Here is a 17,278-nt window from a genome sequence, read left to right as displayed (position 1 = left end):
TTTCTTTGAGTTTGTTTATATAGTGGATTACATTGATGCATTCCCATACACTGAACAGACCCTGCATTTCTGGGATGAAGACTGCTTAATCATAATGAATGATCATTTTGATGCATTCTTGGATTTGGTTTGTGAGAATTTTATTGAGTATTTTTGTGTCAATATTCATAAGGGAAATTGATCTGAAGTTCTCTTTTTTGTTGGGTCTTTGTCGGGTTTACGTATAAGAGTAATTGTTGCTTCATAGAAGGAATTGGGTAGTGTACCTTCTGTTTCTTTTTTGTCCAATAGTTTGGATGGTATTGCAAATATATTTTCTATGAAGGTCTGATCTCACATAGTGGAGCATGTGTTCTAGTTATATGTTGTTAGAGGCAGAATGATGTTTGTGTGGCTTTTGTCTTTTGGGTTTGTTGCAAGGAGATTACTTTCTTGCTTTTTCTAGGATGTAGTTTATTGCCTCAGAGTTCATAATAGCTACAGGAGGGAAACAATGTAATCTCCTTCAACAGAAAAAATAGAACATGAAAATCTGGAACTAATTTTTGAGGGTGACTCTAATCTAAAGGACAGAAGACTTGATAGACACAGAAGCAGCTGGCGCAGACCATCTTGTCTCTTTGGATCTAACCTCCTGCTCATCCTTGATATGACTGCTGAAATGTGACCAAGACTTCTTTTACAAAGGATTCACTGAAGATTTTGCTACATGGCTCAGGAGAGTCCTGTCTAAGCCACATAGAAAGCATCAAAAAAACATAAACAGGTTATTTGTCTGCAAGGGGTTTATTGGAGAAGGAAAAGCAGTCGAGTTGAAGCCCAAGAATGACAGATTGTGAGGTCCCAGTTCACGTGGTTATGTCCTCCCTGGTGTCCATTGTTGTATGCAGCAGATTTTGCGTTTTATAAATAGACCTGGACGACAGGACCCCTCGGCCTTTTCATAAGGTCTGCAGAATTTTCGGCAATGGCACTGCTTTAATGGCCATCCTATCTCTGAGGAAACAAGAAAGCATCAGGCATGAAGTAAGGAGGCCAGTAGTGTGTAACAGTGAACTACCCCATGAAGATGTCCTGTGCATGGTAGAGAGTAGGTTTGCTGTGTGGGTGACATCACAGCCAGCACAGTGATCAACCCCAAACACATGGAGATAAGATGTTTAACAAGTGTTAATCACATATAGGAATTTTCATCTACACCATATTCTAACAGTTTTTTTGTGTTTTCTTGACCCAACACCTTCATACACTGGCATTTGGGTACCAATCTAATTTTTAAAGTAAAACGGATATTTCTTCCTGTAATAAAATTATCACTCAGGTTTAAAGAACTAATCAATATGTTTTATATTTTAAAGGTTTTTCACAGATAAATTGTTAGACCGAAATCTTAGAAGGAAAAAGTCAAGCCCAATGGCTTGTCTCTCACTGTTATTTCTATGAATAAGACAGGGAAGTTCTGAAAGGATCAGTAGACAGCTACCTGAACCAGACTGTCCTTGACAGGACTCCAGGGCTAATCTACAACCCTCCATCAGGAGACTCCAGGCCTCCATCATTCTGTGCACAAGCACGCACCTAAATTTTGAAGAGCAGAGGCTTCTGGGCCTTCAAAGGAGACAGACATATCCTGGTCCTCATCTGCTGGCTGCTCCTCAGTTTTAGTCTCTTCTTCTGCCTCTTGAATGTGATCAGCCTGGACCTGGAATGCCAGCAGGACAAGGGCAGAGAGGAGGACAAGAGTCTTCATGGCTGGAAGTCACCTGGAGGATTGGTGAGCTGGAGACCAGTGTGTGGAGAGAGGAGCCAGCCTGCATTTATAGGGCAAAGAACATGCCCCACACTTAGAGAAGGCACTCATTGATGGCAACTGCTCCCAGCTGTTGTCCTCAGGATCCCTTTGATGTTCCTCTGTCCTCAAGGCTTCCTTCCTGATGCTCTGTGTGTTCACTGACACCCCTCCCCTCACGCACACTCCCACTGATAATGATGAACAGGCTTTGCTGTCCTCCCCTGTTTCCCATCTGCTTGAGTATTTACCTCTCAGTGGTCAGGAAAGAAAATAGCTGAACACTGCCTAATTTTATGAGCTCATAGAACAAACAATTTTTGTGTTTTCAAGTTAGAGCCTGCTATTCTCAGAAACTGTGGATCCGGGACCAGTCCTTGACCAGGTGGACTGGACACTCAATTTTTTTTTGCAAGTTTTTGTGTATTAGCAATTGTCCTCATCAAGGCAAACTTTGTGAATCACCTCCTTTGGGGCCATTATAAGGTATGATGGCTTTATGGTGCCCTCTAGTGAATTGAGTTCAAGTTTCTAGGATTTGTCAGAGTGAAGCTGTAGTGGGTTGTTCTGAAGAAGCCAAAGTCATGGAACACATCTGCCAAGAGTGAGCTCCAGGTGGCTCTTCATGCTCAGGACCCTCAAGCCATGGGGTGTTTCCCAGGTCTGAGATGCTGCAATGCTTTTACTTTTAGACAATGAGACCTGACCTACAGGAAAGGACATCCACAATGTAGAGAGGCTCAGAAGCTGCTACCCGGTCTCGAGAAGTGCCGCCATGTCATTCAGGAACACTCTTCAGTCTGTGTTTATCCCATGTCTCTCACCACACACACAGCAAAAGGTCCAGAGCATCCTGTTGTTTACAGTCAGTGTATGGAGTCCCACTGTCACAAGTGCCAGCTCCTATTTACATGTTAATAAATACTATTCATTGGCTACAATGTTTTTACTTACAGCTCTGTGTAAAAGCTAGTGAAGCAGCAAGAATATTATTTACATACATATTGAACATACATACTGAACATACATATATCTTTATATATTTAACATATATATCATTGTTAAATGGGATATGACCACATGAATCTCTCTGTAGGCTTAGAACTATCAGTCAAGAAGCACACCTTACATTTCAGACACATTATTGACTTTTCTGATTATCACAGAGTTGGTCTCAGGAGCACTTACTAAAATTTGCATGCCCAAGATTCCATGCCCATGTGAAGGTTTTCTATTTCAGGGTTTTCTCTTTCTGTCCTTCCTAATAGTGTCCAGTACAGAACTGGTCATGAAAGTCCAAAGCATGCAGAACCAGCACAATATGTCCATCCAGAAGAAAGCTCTTCTGAGGACAGCAATCAACTTTTCTTTTACACCATCATTTTCATTTTCTTCCTGCTTTATGTTCTCTTCTTCCTCTCTTCACCAACCCTGGTGACATCAGCTGTCTCTCTTGGGGAAAGGCACCAAGTTGTGGACACCAGAGACGGTAGAGACCAGAGTCCTCTGTCTGTGAACTTGCACCCAGTCATTTAGAGACTTTTGTGTTTATTGGGCCTTGGGGGAAAAACTTCTTTTTTTTTTTTTGAACATCTACTTACTTAATCCATGCTTATGAATACACTGCAGATGTGTTCAGAGACCAGCAGAGGGCATTGGAACCCCATTACAGATGATTGTAAGTCAGCATATGGTTCCTGGTAATTGAACTCAGGACCTCTGTCCTTAACTCGTACTGTAATATTTTTCTTATAGTCCTAGTCCCAATCTGATAGGACAAATTGAGATTTCAGTATTAGTAGTACATTTTTCTCATAAGGTGCCAAAGAAGTGTACAAGTGGGCTATTTCCCCTGGTACTGGAGTTCCAGAATGCTATGAGCTGCTATGTGGGTTCTAGAACTGAATCTGGGTCCTCTGCAACACTATCAAGCCATCCCTTCAGCCCCTCATTTTCTTTAATTCATCTTTAGCTGCCATTCATAAGTCTCAGAAATATTCTATTTGTAGTAAATGTTACAAATTTCTATACATATTATTGTTTTTCTTTTCCAGTTTTATTTGTTCTTACAAACAACCTACTATTTAATTTCCTTCAATGATATTTCTGAGTTTTCTTCCTTTAATTTAAGTTTGTAAAACTCGAGCCTGTGTGTTTTAGTGGCAGTAGAAAAATTCCTACCACCTCCTGGGTTTGAGACAGAGTTATCTTTCTTACCCTCTCACTTCCACAACTGAGGAATTTCGACCTTTTCATGGAGGGTGTTAAGGATTTTCAGTAGTCCAACATATGATATCACATGTGAATGCACAACAAGACATTAGGAAGTAGGGCTGTGGATGGAACAGGTGGACAAGAGACACGAAAGTGATGTTGGAAAATGGAGTTCTTTGTAGTTCATTGCTAATTCTCCTATTACTAAATCTTGTCCAACCTTCATCATATATTCAATCATGATCTCCAAAGTATGGAATTGGCCCTGAAATGTCCTCTGAAACCTCCAGTCTTGCACAGGACCCACATGTGCACATGGGAGGGTCTAGCTGTCTTCCTTCCTCACTGGGATTAAAACTCTGCTGGGTTAGATGGGTCACAGCTTGTGAACTCGTTTCTTCTCACGACCTCCTGCACTGCAACCTGGACTCTAAGACAGGTTGGATGATCTCTTCTGTACTTGTTTTGAGTCACAAGCTTGCATGCAAAATCTCAACAGGACGCCGTTCTCCTTAATAATTGAATCTACTTCTTTTGCCCTGATATTACATGTGTGTTAGTTCTTGTGATATCTGCCAAAAATAAAACCCCATTTCTTAAGATTATCCACAGAATACAAGTTATTTATTGGTTGCCTCATATCGAATCACAGAGTTGGGAATTAGCATGGGTAGGGACTGAGGAGAGGTTGTAGAAAGACCGTCTGTCAACAGATGTCTTTCAACCTTGATCTCCTAACAGGTTCTAGCAAGGAAAACAACTAATCCCAATGAATGACAGGATGTATCATTAGAAACGCAGAAGGTAGGTTGGAAGGTGGTGTGGCGGTAAAAACAGGAGACTTGGCCACAGCCCTATTGCCTAACCTTTAGTGTCTCTGAGTAAAGCAATTAACCTCTTGCATGTTCCATTACAAACCCACAACACATTGGTCAATAGAGTGGCTACTTTATTGGGTTATTGTGAAAACCTCAGATAGGAGGAGAAAAAAGACCTTATCAATTAGTCAGTATAAGCTAATATAATGTGCTGTACATGTTATCTATGTGGAGAATGCTGCCTGGCTTATCATGTGTTTCAAATGTCATGGTTTCTATGAAGCTATGACACAAGGCTGCCCTGGCTCTACAATACATGAAAATTTACCATTCTTACTTTACATAAGAGGTTGTCAGGATCAATAGCATTCAAATGTTTTTTCCAATAGCAAATGCTTGTATATATTAAACTAATGGGGAATGTATCTCCTAGTTTCAAATACCTCAAGAACTTTATGGCCATGTTAAAGAGACATCCCATAAAATAGGCAGTTTCCCAAACTAGAGTAAAAGGCATTCAATGTAAGGATAAATGAGACTTGGGAGAGCTGAGAACTGATATAGCACCTTCCAGATATTAAAGATGATGGGAAGAAGAAAAATAGTAAATGTCTGACAGAGTAATGTTTGGGTATTTCTGACCAGAAGACTACAAAATAAAGGTGGTTGATGGGAAGTGGGCTTATTTTCATGTTGGACTGAGGAATGTCCTAATACCATGGAGACAAATCTCCTTGTTTTAAAGATGCATGTTTAGTCACTAGTGATGTCTGGTGTAATTCTTATTATGAAGTCAGTACATGTTTTTTGTTTCCAGTCCCAATGCACACCTTTTCTCTGTGTTTCCATGCTCTCCTGAGAGGGTCCAGGGTCACAGTCAGAAGCTGTAACATGGGTCTGTCTCAGAGTTGGCTGGAATGAGCCAGAAGTATGTGTTGTTCGTTTGATTTTTCTGTGGTCAGTGGAATAATTTGAAAGATCTTGGTCATCTACAGGTTATTTTTGTTTCATGCAATCATAGATTGTTTACCAAAATTTCATTGATGTTCTCTGTAGTGAAAAGTGATGGCCTCTAGCCCATGAGGTGGAGCATGTTGACAATACCATGGTGATGGAGAGGATGTGATTTCAATAGAGATGCCTTCTGAGCACCACAACCTACAGTGATTCTCAGCTATTATATGACCTGGTCATTCTTCAATGTTTGTCCAAGGCTGTGTAAAATGAACCTTTTGAGATTCTTTGGGATTAGGCTAAACTAGGGGGATTTTTTTTGGACACAAGAATAATTTCTGTAACTAATCCTTGGGAAGTTTGTCTTTTAAAGGTTATCATTTACTTAAAATTTTATTTTTATATTTTATATTTATGTATTTTTATATTTTATATTTAATTACTACTTGTATGTATTGGGAGACTCATGTGCCACAGAACTCAGGTGGAGCTCAGAGGGCAGCTAATGGCAATCTGCTTGCTGTTGCCACTGTGTGGTTCCTGGGACTTGAACTCAGGTCAGCAGGTATGGTGACAGTGTGTCTCCCAATAAGCCCTCTTGACTCTTCCTTCTTATATTTCAGTTATTAATTGGCTTTCTTTGTGCACGGTTTGTTGTTGCTGTTTTTGTTTTTATTGTTGTTTTGATATTTTATCTCTTGAGTAGCCATTCTCTGATTTTTACTCTATTTCTCATTCCATGGACTCATTGCTCTTCCTTCTCCTTCTCTGAATGAGGCTGCTTCAGAAGAATATAAGACCTTATCATGGGAGATGCATTTGTGAATGTGCCCATCTCAATTAGGAGAAAAAATAAGAGTGTAGACCAGGACAGCAACATCATTTGAACTTCTTCCTTTTACTTTTTATCTGAAAACTGTGTTCATCTTTGCAATTGCTACTATCTGAAGTCAGGGTTTTGTTTAAGACAGTTTCATTTAAGTGTCTGACACTGTCATTCCAAAGACTCTTGCCTAAGCCTCACCGCATCAGGGTAAAGGCCATGTAACTTTCAGGTCTCAAGGTGAGAAGTAATTTTAATTTTTCTTCATTCTTGGTGCACTGAATGAGCAACATGTATCACTTCTGATATATACCCAAAAGACTCGAGTCAGTCAAGTGAACGCTAGGACTATTCCCACAAGGGCCTGACAAGTCTTGGCTGTGCCTGGAGATGCACAGTGGGCATAAGGCATTGAATAAAGGGATCACAGTGAGTAACATCTAGGAATGAAACTGAGGAATCAACGGTGTTTGTCATACTGGTTTCATGACAGTCAACAGCATGATTGACTGTCACAAGTACACTGTTCCAAATTATTTCAAAACAAAACCAAGATCACTGTTGCTTTTAAGCTCTATGGGATATTTATATGTATTTTATGCCCGTGTCCATATAATGATAAACACTGGTGTTTTCCTAATTATTAAAAAAGTGCAAAAATCACTACATTCTACCAATTGGAAGAGGACTTCAATTTTTTAACATAGACTCAGAGATTGCAAATGCAAAGAATAATTTAAAGCAAGAGAAAAATTTGATACGGTTGTTCATTGTTTCTTAATTCATGTCACCTAAAAGTAAAAAGTACATGATCTAATCCAAGAGCAACAGCACAGCACTGGATGGTTCCCAAGTGGGAAGTATTCTGTCACAATGGCTTCTCCAAAACAACGCAGTCTACCTTCACTCTGAAAACCTGTCTCTTCAACTCAATTCACTGGAGACAAGGAAAGGTGATTTTAATTCCTTAGCCCCAAAGGAAAAGATTCATAAGGTCTTCTTTCATGAGAGTATTGGATAATACCCGGAATTCTGTGCAGAATTGACTGTCAAGTCCACCTGAATTTATATTTGTTCCAGGGTCCACACTTCTGAGAAGAGCAGGCTCCTAGTTCAAAACACAAAGACACTTTGTTCCATGAGATTGTTGAGTTAGGCAGTGTTTAGCTATTTCCTTTCTTGACCACTGAGAGGTAAATACTCAACCAGATGGGAAACAGGGGAAGGTAGCAAGGCCCTGACATCATTATCAGTGGGGGACGGGTGTCACTGAGCACACAGAGCAACATCAGGATGGCAGCCTTGAGGACAGAGGAACAGCAAAGGGATCCCGAGGACAATGGCCTCTCCCAGTCCACATCAGTGAGTGCCTTGTCTAAGTGAGGGGTCTGTCTGTGCCCCATTAATGCTGGCTGCCTCCTCACTCTCCATACAGCGAGCTCAGGCTCAGCAGTCCTCCAGGTGACTCCTGGCCATGAAGACACTTCTCTTCCTCTCTGCCCTTGTCCTGCTGGCCTTCCAGATCCAGGCTGATCCTATGCAAGGGGCAGATGAAGAATAAAATGGAGTGGCAGCCAGAGAGAGGTCACAGATATGTCTGTCTCCTTTGGAGGCCCAGAAGGCTCTGCTTTTTAAGATGCAGATAAGTGCTGGTGTTGGAGGCTTGGACTCTCCTGACGGAGGATTTATGATGACCTCCAGAAACCTGTGGAGAGTAATATGGCTCACTTGGTAACTCTACTTCATTTTATTTCCTTTTCATAGCTGTAACAGTGAGGGTGAAGTAACTCTCATTGAATTTCTTTCTCATAAGGCTTTTACTATAAAAAGTACACATAAGAAGATCACCGGAATATAGAGGAATCCAATGTACTGAGTTGATGAGTATAGAAGAGAAAGAGTAGTCTATGGTATTAGGAGAAAATTTACATTTGTGTAAAGAACTTTGAATCAAATTAGGAGTACACTCAAGTGTCTGCATGGTGACAAAAGGAACACAAAAATTAAACACAGATCGGAATGGCCCTCAAGTGCATGCTGAACACCCATAAAGTACATTATTTGTTGAGATGACTACGCTAATGGTTGTAATGTGACCAACAATGCCGACTCATGGTGTATCACACATTCTCATAGGATTACCTACTATTCCATTCTGCCTGATTCTTTTTGTGTCTTCCATTGCAAGAAATCAGAAATGCTACTATAGAGCAAGATCCTGCAGAAACAGAGAAGGCATTATAAGGACCTGCAACAAAAGACACGAAAGCCTTATCCTCTGTTGCCGCTGAGCATGGAGACCAGAGATAGCAAAGCTGCTATGTGCTCTGAGGCCACTGATGCTCATGACCTCTCCGCTTCAACTTCTTTATCTTCAATAAATTAATTGCACTATGCTTCCTGTTAGAACCTTCAAGGAAATCTTTGCAGTTGAAAAGAATAACTTAGTGTTTGCTTGCAAAATACTTGCTCCAAAAACTAACAACTTAAGGATGACTCTGGGTTCAGACACAAGACGTAAAGAAAGCCCATCATGCAAATGATCCTGCCACATGCCTCTTCTAACATGACTCTGTCTTCCTGCAGACTTGACTCACTCAGAAAGACATTGCCTTTATGTTAAGAAAAACTACCACGCTGTCCTTCAGGTTTATGCACTTCTAAATTTTATTTCCTTAGGGAACTACTGTATCCTTAAAAAGTGTTGAAGTTTCAATGAAACGGGCCTGCATTGTGCCTCTGGTTTCTAAGCTATGGGTTATTTTTGGCTCTATGGAAACACTTTTAGCAATATTAGAGAAAGTCAGAGAGAGAATAAGTAGCATGAGAAGCAGGGCATCCCACACTAGGATATGCACATTATCTGCAGTGTCTACAGTCATATGAGACAAAATATATTCTCTATAAAGAAATCTTCATATACAGGAAGTGGGCATGTCCAATGGCTGCAGTGTGCTCTACAAGGTACACTTCAGTGAATTACCTTATAGCTTTTTAGAGTTGAATGCAGCTTGGAAGAGATAACCAGGATAAAAAGGAAGTCAGACAGTTCTCCTTACAGCCTGATACTCTTGTAATGCTACAGGGTGCTAAGAGTTAGACACTAAATCATCACCCACTCCTTAAGGGAAAACCATGTATGGATGAAAGGACAGCAGTGGTGGCGACCTTGTAGATTGCAGCTTCCAGTAGCACAGATGGTGTGGTTTCCCAACAGACATTCTTATGGATGGGACATTCATTCAATAGGGATGGGACCATGCTGTTACAATTGAATATGCCCATCACACTGTGAGGAAGAAAGAAGGCTAGAAGCATATTACATGGTAGTTGTTATAGCAACCATGACAGATACCAACTCCACTGAATGAGCCAGTAAGGAAAGTCTAACTCTAACCAGTATAAATAACCCTTTCAGCTTCAAATATTACAGAATACTGATTAGTGGATTGCAGGCATGATAGGCTGCTTCCACATTCCTTCGGGACACTTCAGTCTTTAAATTTGTCCTTTAAATTTGTCCTTTGTGAAATACACTTAATAATTAAGTCAAATGTGGGCCATCCTTCTGAAATGTAATTATCTAACGGCATAGATTCTCAGTTTCCAGGAACAGATAGAATAACTCTGGAAAATGTCAATCAGCAAACACATGACACAATCACATTGATCAACATCCCTACTTATGTTCTCCAAGGCCTGTCCACTATCTCACAAAGATAACAGCCTCTCTTGTCTTTGTCTCCAGAGAGATTATTCCACCATCTCTCCCTGTTGCAAATTCTTCACCCTGGATACAATAAGCTCATGAAGTCTTCCTTCCCTCCTTTGCAGTAGAGGGTAAAATTTTCTTGTAAAATTTGAGAGTTCATTCTTTTTAAATTGACCTATTCTAGTGGTAAACTTCTAGGTGCATAATGGTAAGTTATCATTCATGTATGAGCACATTGTGAAGTGATTAAGTTGAGGAATTAGCATATCTGTCACCTCAATTACTTATAATTTTGTTATGGTGAAACACTAAAATTCTACTGTACGGTTTTGTAATACATGATCCGTTATTATTCACAACCATGCTGTTATGTAATAGTCCACCACAACTCATTGCTCCTCTGTAAATGTAATTCTGTACCCACTGATCAACCTCCTCCCAGCATTCCACGCCCTTTATAGTCTCTAGTAGCAAGTATTCTATTTTCAGCTGCCATTACATTGCTCTTTATCTTGGCTATGTGAGAACATGTTGTCCTTCACTTGTGTGTCTGGAGTTTACACAGAAAGTATCCTCCAGTGCCATCTCAGCTATTGAAAATTCCACATTTTCATGGTTAAATGGTGTTCCACTACGTACAAATACACACACACACACACACACACACACACACACACGCAGAGAGAGAGAGAGAGAGAGAGAGAGAGAGAGAGAGAGAGAGAGAGAGTATGTGCACCACATTCTCTTTACTTACTCGGCAATAATGTACACTGCACAGAGATACAATACACAAAGTTATTACTCCAGCATAAAGAGTTCATTTCTATTTGAAAGTTTGGTTTTCTGAACTCTTTCTATGACCAGAAACAACATATAAGGGATTAAGAGACCATATTTTTTCTGTGCTTTACCAACCTTCCTTTGCTACTCAAGGTTCCTCAGATCATTTAAGACACTTGCAGATTAGAGGAAAACACTCTCCCATTCAATGTGGCCCAGATGTTCACCTTCCCAACTTTTTAATACTTGTCCTCTTAGGTCACAATGACCCTCTCCTCACACTCTTCAGCCCTCCAGCCAATGACTCATGCCTAACACATGCCCTTTGCTAAATTCTCCCATGTTTGGGTACTAATCTAAAACTCCAAGAGTGTACCTATCTTTCTGCCTTCCTGCCCACTCATGTGGATGACCCTGCTTCTTTGATAGCATCTCTCAATAAAGCTGTCCCTAACAGTCAGCTGGGACCTCTGATGCCAAGTGTGTACCCAGCACAGTTGTACCTAGTTCTTACAAGTCAGTTGTTCTGTGTTAGGACTGATCATACTTTCCACCTGTGTTAATTTGTAGTCTTAGATTGACAGTTCAAGAACTACCCCCGACTCAGAATTTTCACTCAAATTCTTGAGAACCATAAGAGATTATAAAAACTGGTTGGTTCAAGAAATAAAAGTGTTGCCCTGGCTTTTCTTTATCTCTCCTTTTCTGATGGCTCTTATATGATGGCAGAGAGAATGAAGGGTAGATCTGGAAAGGTTTCATAGTTTGAAATCCTAGAAAAAAAGCACTTGCTAGTTTTTCTCCTGTTCGAGCACACCAAGGACAGAGACCTGAACCCTACATGGGTTGCACACTGATCCTACATTCCCATTGCAGAAATCTTAATAAACAATTAAAAATAAGTTATTCATCAATATATGCAAAATAGAACAGGACTTTATATCACTTTTTTAGGGTGTGTTTTCTGGGTCATTCTTGAGATAGTAGGTGAAAAGATGAAGTTTCATTTCATCAACCTTTGACAAAGCAAAGGTTGATATTAAAACTAATACAAACAAGTCCCAACTTCTCTCATTGTGTATGTACAATAGCATGCTCTGCTCTCCTGTTGTTGTATTTCATTACAAGTAGGAATGGATTTCAAAAGACACACACATGCACATGGGTTCTAACTCATATTTAATATTTGAACATTCGTCAGTGCCATGGGCAGAGAAATGAGTGGCTCTCTGGGATTTGAAGACATTAGTGCAAACAAACTCTCCAGCATGGTTAGCAAGTTGGTGCTGGCGTCAGGAGGGAGATTGTGATGGGCTGAGCACTGAGACCAGGTGTGCAGAATACAACCGCCCATCATGGTTCAGAGGGAAGCATCGTCATCCATCTTTCTGAAGCAGACTAGGTTTTGACCATGGATATTTGTAAATACAATAAACCAAAACATTTTCCCAAAGAATCTGCACATAAATAGTTCTGGTCTACCACTATAAGGGGCCTTTTTTTCCAAGACTCAAAGTTCCCCAAAGTATGCCAGATGAGTTCCGATATGTCTTACTCCATTTTGTCTTGTGTAACAGGACAACACATACCAAGTCATATAATCATGTTATACACTGCAGATGATACCAAATCCTACAGTTTTGGGGAGCTATGAAGTCTCAGATAAAAGTGTCAAAAGATTTACTCTGTGGTAATAACCCATTTCCTGGTTTATAGAGGACATTTTCAGAAAATATCAGCACCTGGTAAAAGGAAAAAAAATGGTTCTCTTAGACTCTTTAATAAAAGAACTACTCTATCCCTGGGGGCTATGCCCTTTGACCCCAATACCCTGCCAGAAGAATGCATTGTCAATGATAATCTTTGGGAAAGAAATATATATATATATATATATATATATATATATATATATATATATATATATATATATATAATTGGAGACTCCATTAGAAAATGCCCATTCTCACTGCAGAACTAATGGACAATCTCACCATACAGCAAATGTTCGCACTCTCCTGAATGGCTTAACTAGTTCCAACAGTTGTAACTTAGGTCCTAGGCAGATTCACTAAGAACTAGTTTTCAAATGCTTCTTTACATGTTCATTGAATGTGTATTCTAGTCTTCTCCACAAAGCATAGGCTTCATTTATAGGCCACACAGTACCTGTGTACTCTCTTATACCCTCTAAAACCAGTGATTAAGCCTCAAACTCCTTGGAGTGAGCAGTGATGGAAAAATGGGTGTTATCCAGTTCTACACAAGATAAATAAGAAGTCTTTGTGTGAATTCCTGTTTTGCCCCATCTTTTCCAATTTCCTAACTGCCCTTGCACCACAGGTGTTTGAGGTATCCAGTAGAAATTAATCACAAAAAATTAAGACATCACAAGTGACCCTTAAATAGGGGAAGTCTGTTCCAAGATGTTTAAGCTGCTCTTGTATCCCCAGGTCTTAAAAGAAGATTGCTGTCTCTCCTGCTCTACTCTCCCTACATACCCAAAGAGTCTGTAAGTAATGAAAACAATTTTCAAAGTATGGATATGTCACTGAGGCTTAGCTGCAATGGACTCCCTAAAGGCAAGACTGCTCTGGAGGAGCCCACATCATCAGACCCCCTTCCTGGGTTCTTCTGTCTGGGCCTCTGGTATCTGCGAAGGACATTAATTACTGGTTAAGGGGAAACTCACAAAACTTTTCCCAAAACACAAATGTCTTTCTGGTCATTCCAGTAGGGATATTAATATGATCTTTAAACTGTCTTTCTGTTTTAAGAAATATCTCTTGCTATTGCTTGGCTTTGGCTACTGAGTCCCACTTGTTGTCTATATATTTTGGGTTTTAGTTTCTTTTCAGATGTATGCTTTGCTAACCTTTCCACCATGTTCTTTCTTGTCACTTCACCCCAGTGCTTATTTCTTCTCCTAAGCAGAAGCTGCACGGGCCAATACAGTCCCACAACCCCACTTTCCCACCTGCCTTCTTCCCTGAACCTTTGGTGTCATGCAATATGTCACTGTCCAGACCCAGTTCTGTGTTTCCTTCTAGTAGTTTTATGCTTTTACATCTCATGTCCAGGTCTTTAATCCATTTTACTTGAGGTAAGTTCCAGTTGTACATGAAACAGTTGCGCTGTATGCTTCAGTACTTACTGTCTTAATTGCTATTCATACTTGTGTAGGAGTATAAAGAATAGTAGTCCTCCTTAGACCAATTCTTTGCCTAGAGTCACAGGAGTTCATTTGGTCCATAGTTTGATTAGTTTGATAAGGACGATGTGGTTTTAAGCACTGACTCTCTACATCATCAGGGTTCAGGTGTCACCCCTGAGCCAACACCTTCAGATAGCAAATAACAATACATCTTTAGAGACATGGAGGTCCTTAGACTTAATGTATGAAAATGCTGTTTCTTTTCTTCTTTTTTTCACATTAAAAAGTAAATACTCATTCTAGTGTAAACACAAAATCCAAGCAGTTACAGGAAAAATACCAGGGTCTTATTCTTCCTCGCCAGCTTAAAAGAAAGACAGCCACCAGACACATGGACCAAGGCTTATCAGGATCGAAGCTGTGATAACAAAAATATCAAGAAGACGCTGACGGCAAATCGCTTTCCTCATTAATGTAGACACTTTCTACCTGCAGGGCCTATCTCCGATTCTTCCTTTAACATACACCCCCATATACATAGAAACACACACACACACACACACACACACACACACACACACACACACACCGTTCCTGATGTCTTTTTCATCCCTTAGGAAACCCACAGCCATGAGGACGCTCACTCTGCTCACCACCCTTCTCCTGCTGGCCTCCACACCCAGGCAGAATCTCCCCAAGGAAGCAGAAGCACTGAGGAGGCTCTAGATCAGGAGCAGCTGGTCATGGAGGACCAGGATATTTCCATATCCTTTGGAGGGGATAAAGGCACTGCTCTCCAAGATGCAGGTGAGAGACATCATACTAGAGACCTGGAGGAGAGAAGGGGGATAGATAAGTTCTGAAATTCGGTCTCTGGGAGACTTTATTACTTCTTAATTTTTCTCATTTAACATCAAGAGCTAAATAGATCAATTTCTTTTTGTGCAAATTCGTTTATATCACAAGGTTTAATACATCAAGTCTTTGTGACTGGTTGTTTTTTCTAGATCTAAATAGTTAGACTTTGTCTATTTTATTGTGTCTATTATATGTTTAAAAATTTAGGTAATGTCAGGAGCACATAAAATATCAAAATTAAGACAAACAGCATTAGTTTCCGTTTTGTGCTTACCATGTATATTTATTCATATTGATCATGATTGCTCATGCTGCTGTCACTAATACTCAAGGCAGCAATCACACTTCACCCATCACATATATTGCCTAAGATTCTTCCGCCCTGCTGACTGAGGCACTAAGAACTTCCTATGATGTCTATTTCCCCAGATGTGAAGTCAGGCGTGACCTGCTATTGCAGACTCCTCAGCTGTCAATTTGGGGAACGACTCGCTGGGTCCTGCCGTTCTGGTGGCGTCACCTACCCCCTCTGCTGCCACTGAGCAATAAGAAGAAGAAGAATGTATTTTCATATAACTAGAGATTTTTAAAGAGACTGTTATTTGTCCCACGTTGTGTCCTTGAGTTTTCTCTTCCATAACATCCAAAGAAAGTCCTTACAACAAGTTCTCAGTCTGTGTGCTTGATTATTGTCTCCAAGCAACACACTGAGAACCAAGTACCAGAATGATAGAAAGAAATTCTCGGCATGGGTCTATAGGAGTGTCAAGGTTAACACATTCTTCTGATGGATAATAAGAAAGGTCAATGCTGTTGTTGGCATCCTAATTTCTCCTCTCATAGCTCCACCCCATTTAGATCAGTGGTACTCTCAAAGCCATTGGCCATGTGGGAAGTAGACAGCATGGGTATCTTCATTTTTAATTGTCACAATGACCTAACTTTCCACCAAAACCCATCTCTCACTCTAAATGTTAGGATTTGACAAGTAGGGCAAGCCAAGGTCATGTATGTGCCCATGAAGCCCGGATTGTGTGTCAGCTCTACAGACACAACTGCAAGTAGCAGTAAGGAGCAAAGGCACTAAATAGGAAGTGTGATGGTTTATATATGCTCGGCCAAGGGCATGCACTTTTAGGAGGTTTGGCCTTGTTGGAGTAGGTGTGTCAGTGTGGGTGTGGGCTTTAAGAACCTCATTCTACCTGCCTGGAAGTCAGAGTTCTGTTAGCAGCCTTCAAATGAAGCTGCAGAACTCTGATCTCATCCTGTACCATGCCTGCCTTGGTATTGCCATGATCCTTCCTTGATGATAACAGACTGAACCTCTGAAGCTGTAAGCCAGACCCAATCAAATGGTGCCCTTATAAGACTTGCTTTGGTCATGGTATCTGTCCACAGCAGTGACATTATAAGACAAGAAGAAAGCAGGAAGTTCCAGCCAGTTATACTCATCACCAGAGTATCTGTGCATATGTGGAGAAGCAGGATTTGATATAGGTAGGCCTTCATTTAAACACACACACACACACACACACACACACACACACACACACAGAGAGAGAGAGAGACAGAGAGAGACAGAGAGAGACAGAGGGATTCAGAGAGATAGAGAGACAGAGAGTGACAGAAACAGAGAGAGGGAGGAAGGGAGGGAGGGAGACAGAGAGAGAGAGAGAGAGAGAGAGAGAGAGAGGGAGAGAGAGAGAGAGAGAGAGAGAGAGAGCGCTTGTGCTCAGAGTTTCATCTATGCCTTAAGATATCCAGGTGTAGGCATCTCATGATCTTAAGATACCTTAATCTATACTTCTCAATTGGTGCTAAACTGTTGAAAAATGTGACTGTCTTTTAAATGACTGCATACCCTGTGACACACAGAGTTACAGCAGGACAAATCAGGTGCCAGAGAACACTGATCTCAGTCACTACACAAGATACAGGTGCCTGAACCAAACCTAGTGGCCTGCAGAAGGAATGAAAGATCCTGAGCCCCCAGTTCTTAGCAAACACCCACCAAATTTAAGAGGCATATATGAGGATGTTTCCAAGTTTATTCCTCACCCCCCTAAGTCACGTGAAAATACTAGTTTAACTCTAGTAAAAAAAAAGAGGAGACTCCCAAGCTTTCCAAACTCCAGAAGTGCTAACAAGGGTCTGTGTTAGCTTTTGTGAACTCACATTC

The 17,278-nt window shown here is 40.6% G+C and overlaps 1 protein-coding gene and 1 non-coding gene across 2 annotated transcripts; one reads left to right on the top strand and one right to left on the bottom strand.

Annotated features, from left to right (window-relative positions):
* Positions 1 to 761: 761 nt before the first annotated feature.
* On the bottom strand, positions 762 to 1,795 carry Defa8 (defensin alpha 8). The gene is made up of 2 exons (NM_001033077.2): positions 1,579 to 1,795; positions 762 to 996 (listed from the first exon to the last, which is right to left on the bottom strand). The coding sequence occupies exons 1-2, from the start codon at positions 1,748 to 1,750 to the stop codon at positions 857 to 859; spliced, it is 312 nt and encodes a 103-aa protein (NP_001028249.1). The 5' UTR covers positions 1,751 to 1,795; the 3' UTR covers positions 762 to 856.
* Positions 1,796 to 4,360: 2,565 nt separating this feature from the next.
* On the top strand, positions 4,361 to 15,766 carry Defa7 (defensin alpha 7). Its single transcript, NR_172012.2, has 4 exons — positions 4,361 to 4,442; positions 13,541 to 13,599; positions 14,859 to 15,048; positions 15,529 to 15,766. It is a non-coding gene; the product is annotated as a defensin alpha 7, transcript variant 1, non-coding (transcript).
* Positions 15,767 to 17,278: the final 1,512 nt, after the last annotated feature.

This window comes from Rattus norvegicus, chromosome 16 (assembly GCF_036323735.1).
Source record: "Rattus norvegicus strain BN/NHsdMcwi chromosome 16, GRCr8, whole genome shotgun sequence".
NCBI classification, from domain to species: Eukaryota; Metazoa; Chordata; class Mammalia; order Rodentia; family Muridae; genus Rattus; species Rattus norvegicus.
Note: the sequence above shows the minus strand (reverse complement) of the source record. Positions and strands in the feature narration are given on the sequence as shown.

Coding starts and splice junctions, on each gene's coding strand:
- Defa8 (NM_001033077.2), bottom strand. CDS start 1,750: ATGAAGACTCTTGTCCTCCTCTCTGCCCTTGTCCTGCTGGCATTCCAG. Junction 997..1,578: donor CTCTGCTCTTCAAAATTTAG/GTGCGTGCTTGT, acceptor TTGTTTCCTCAG/AGATAGGATGGCCATTAAAG.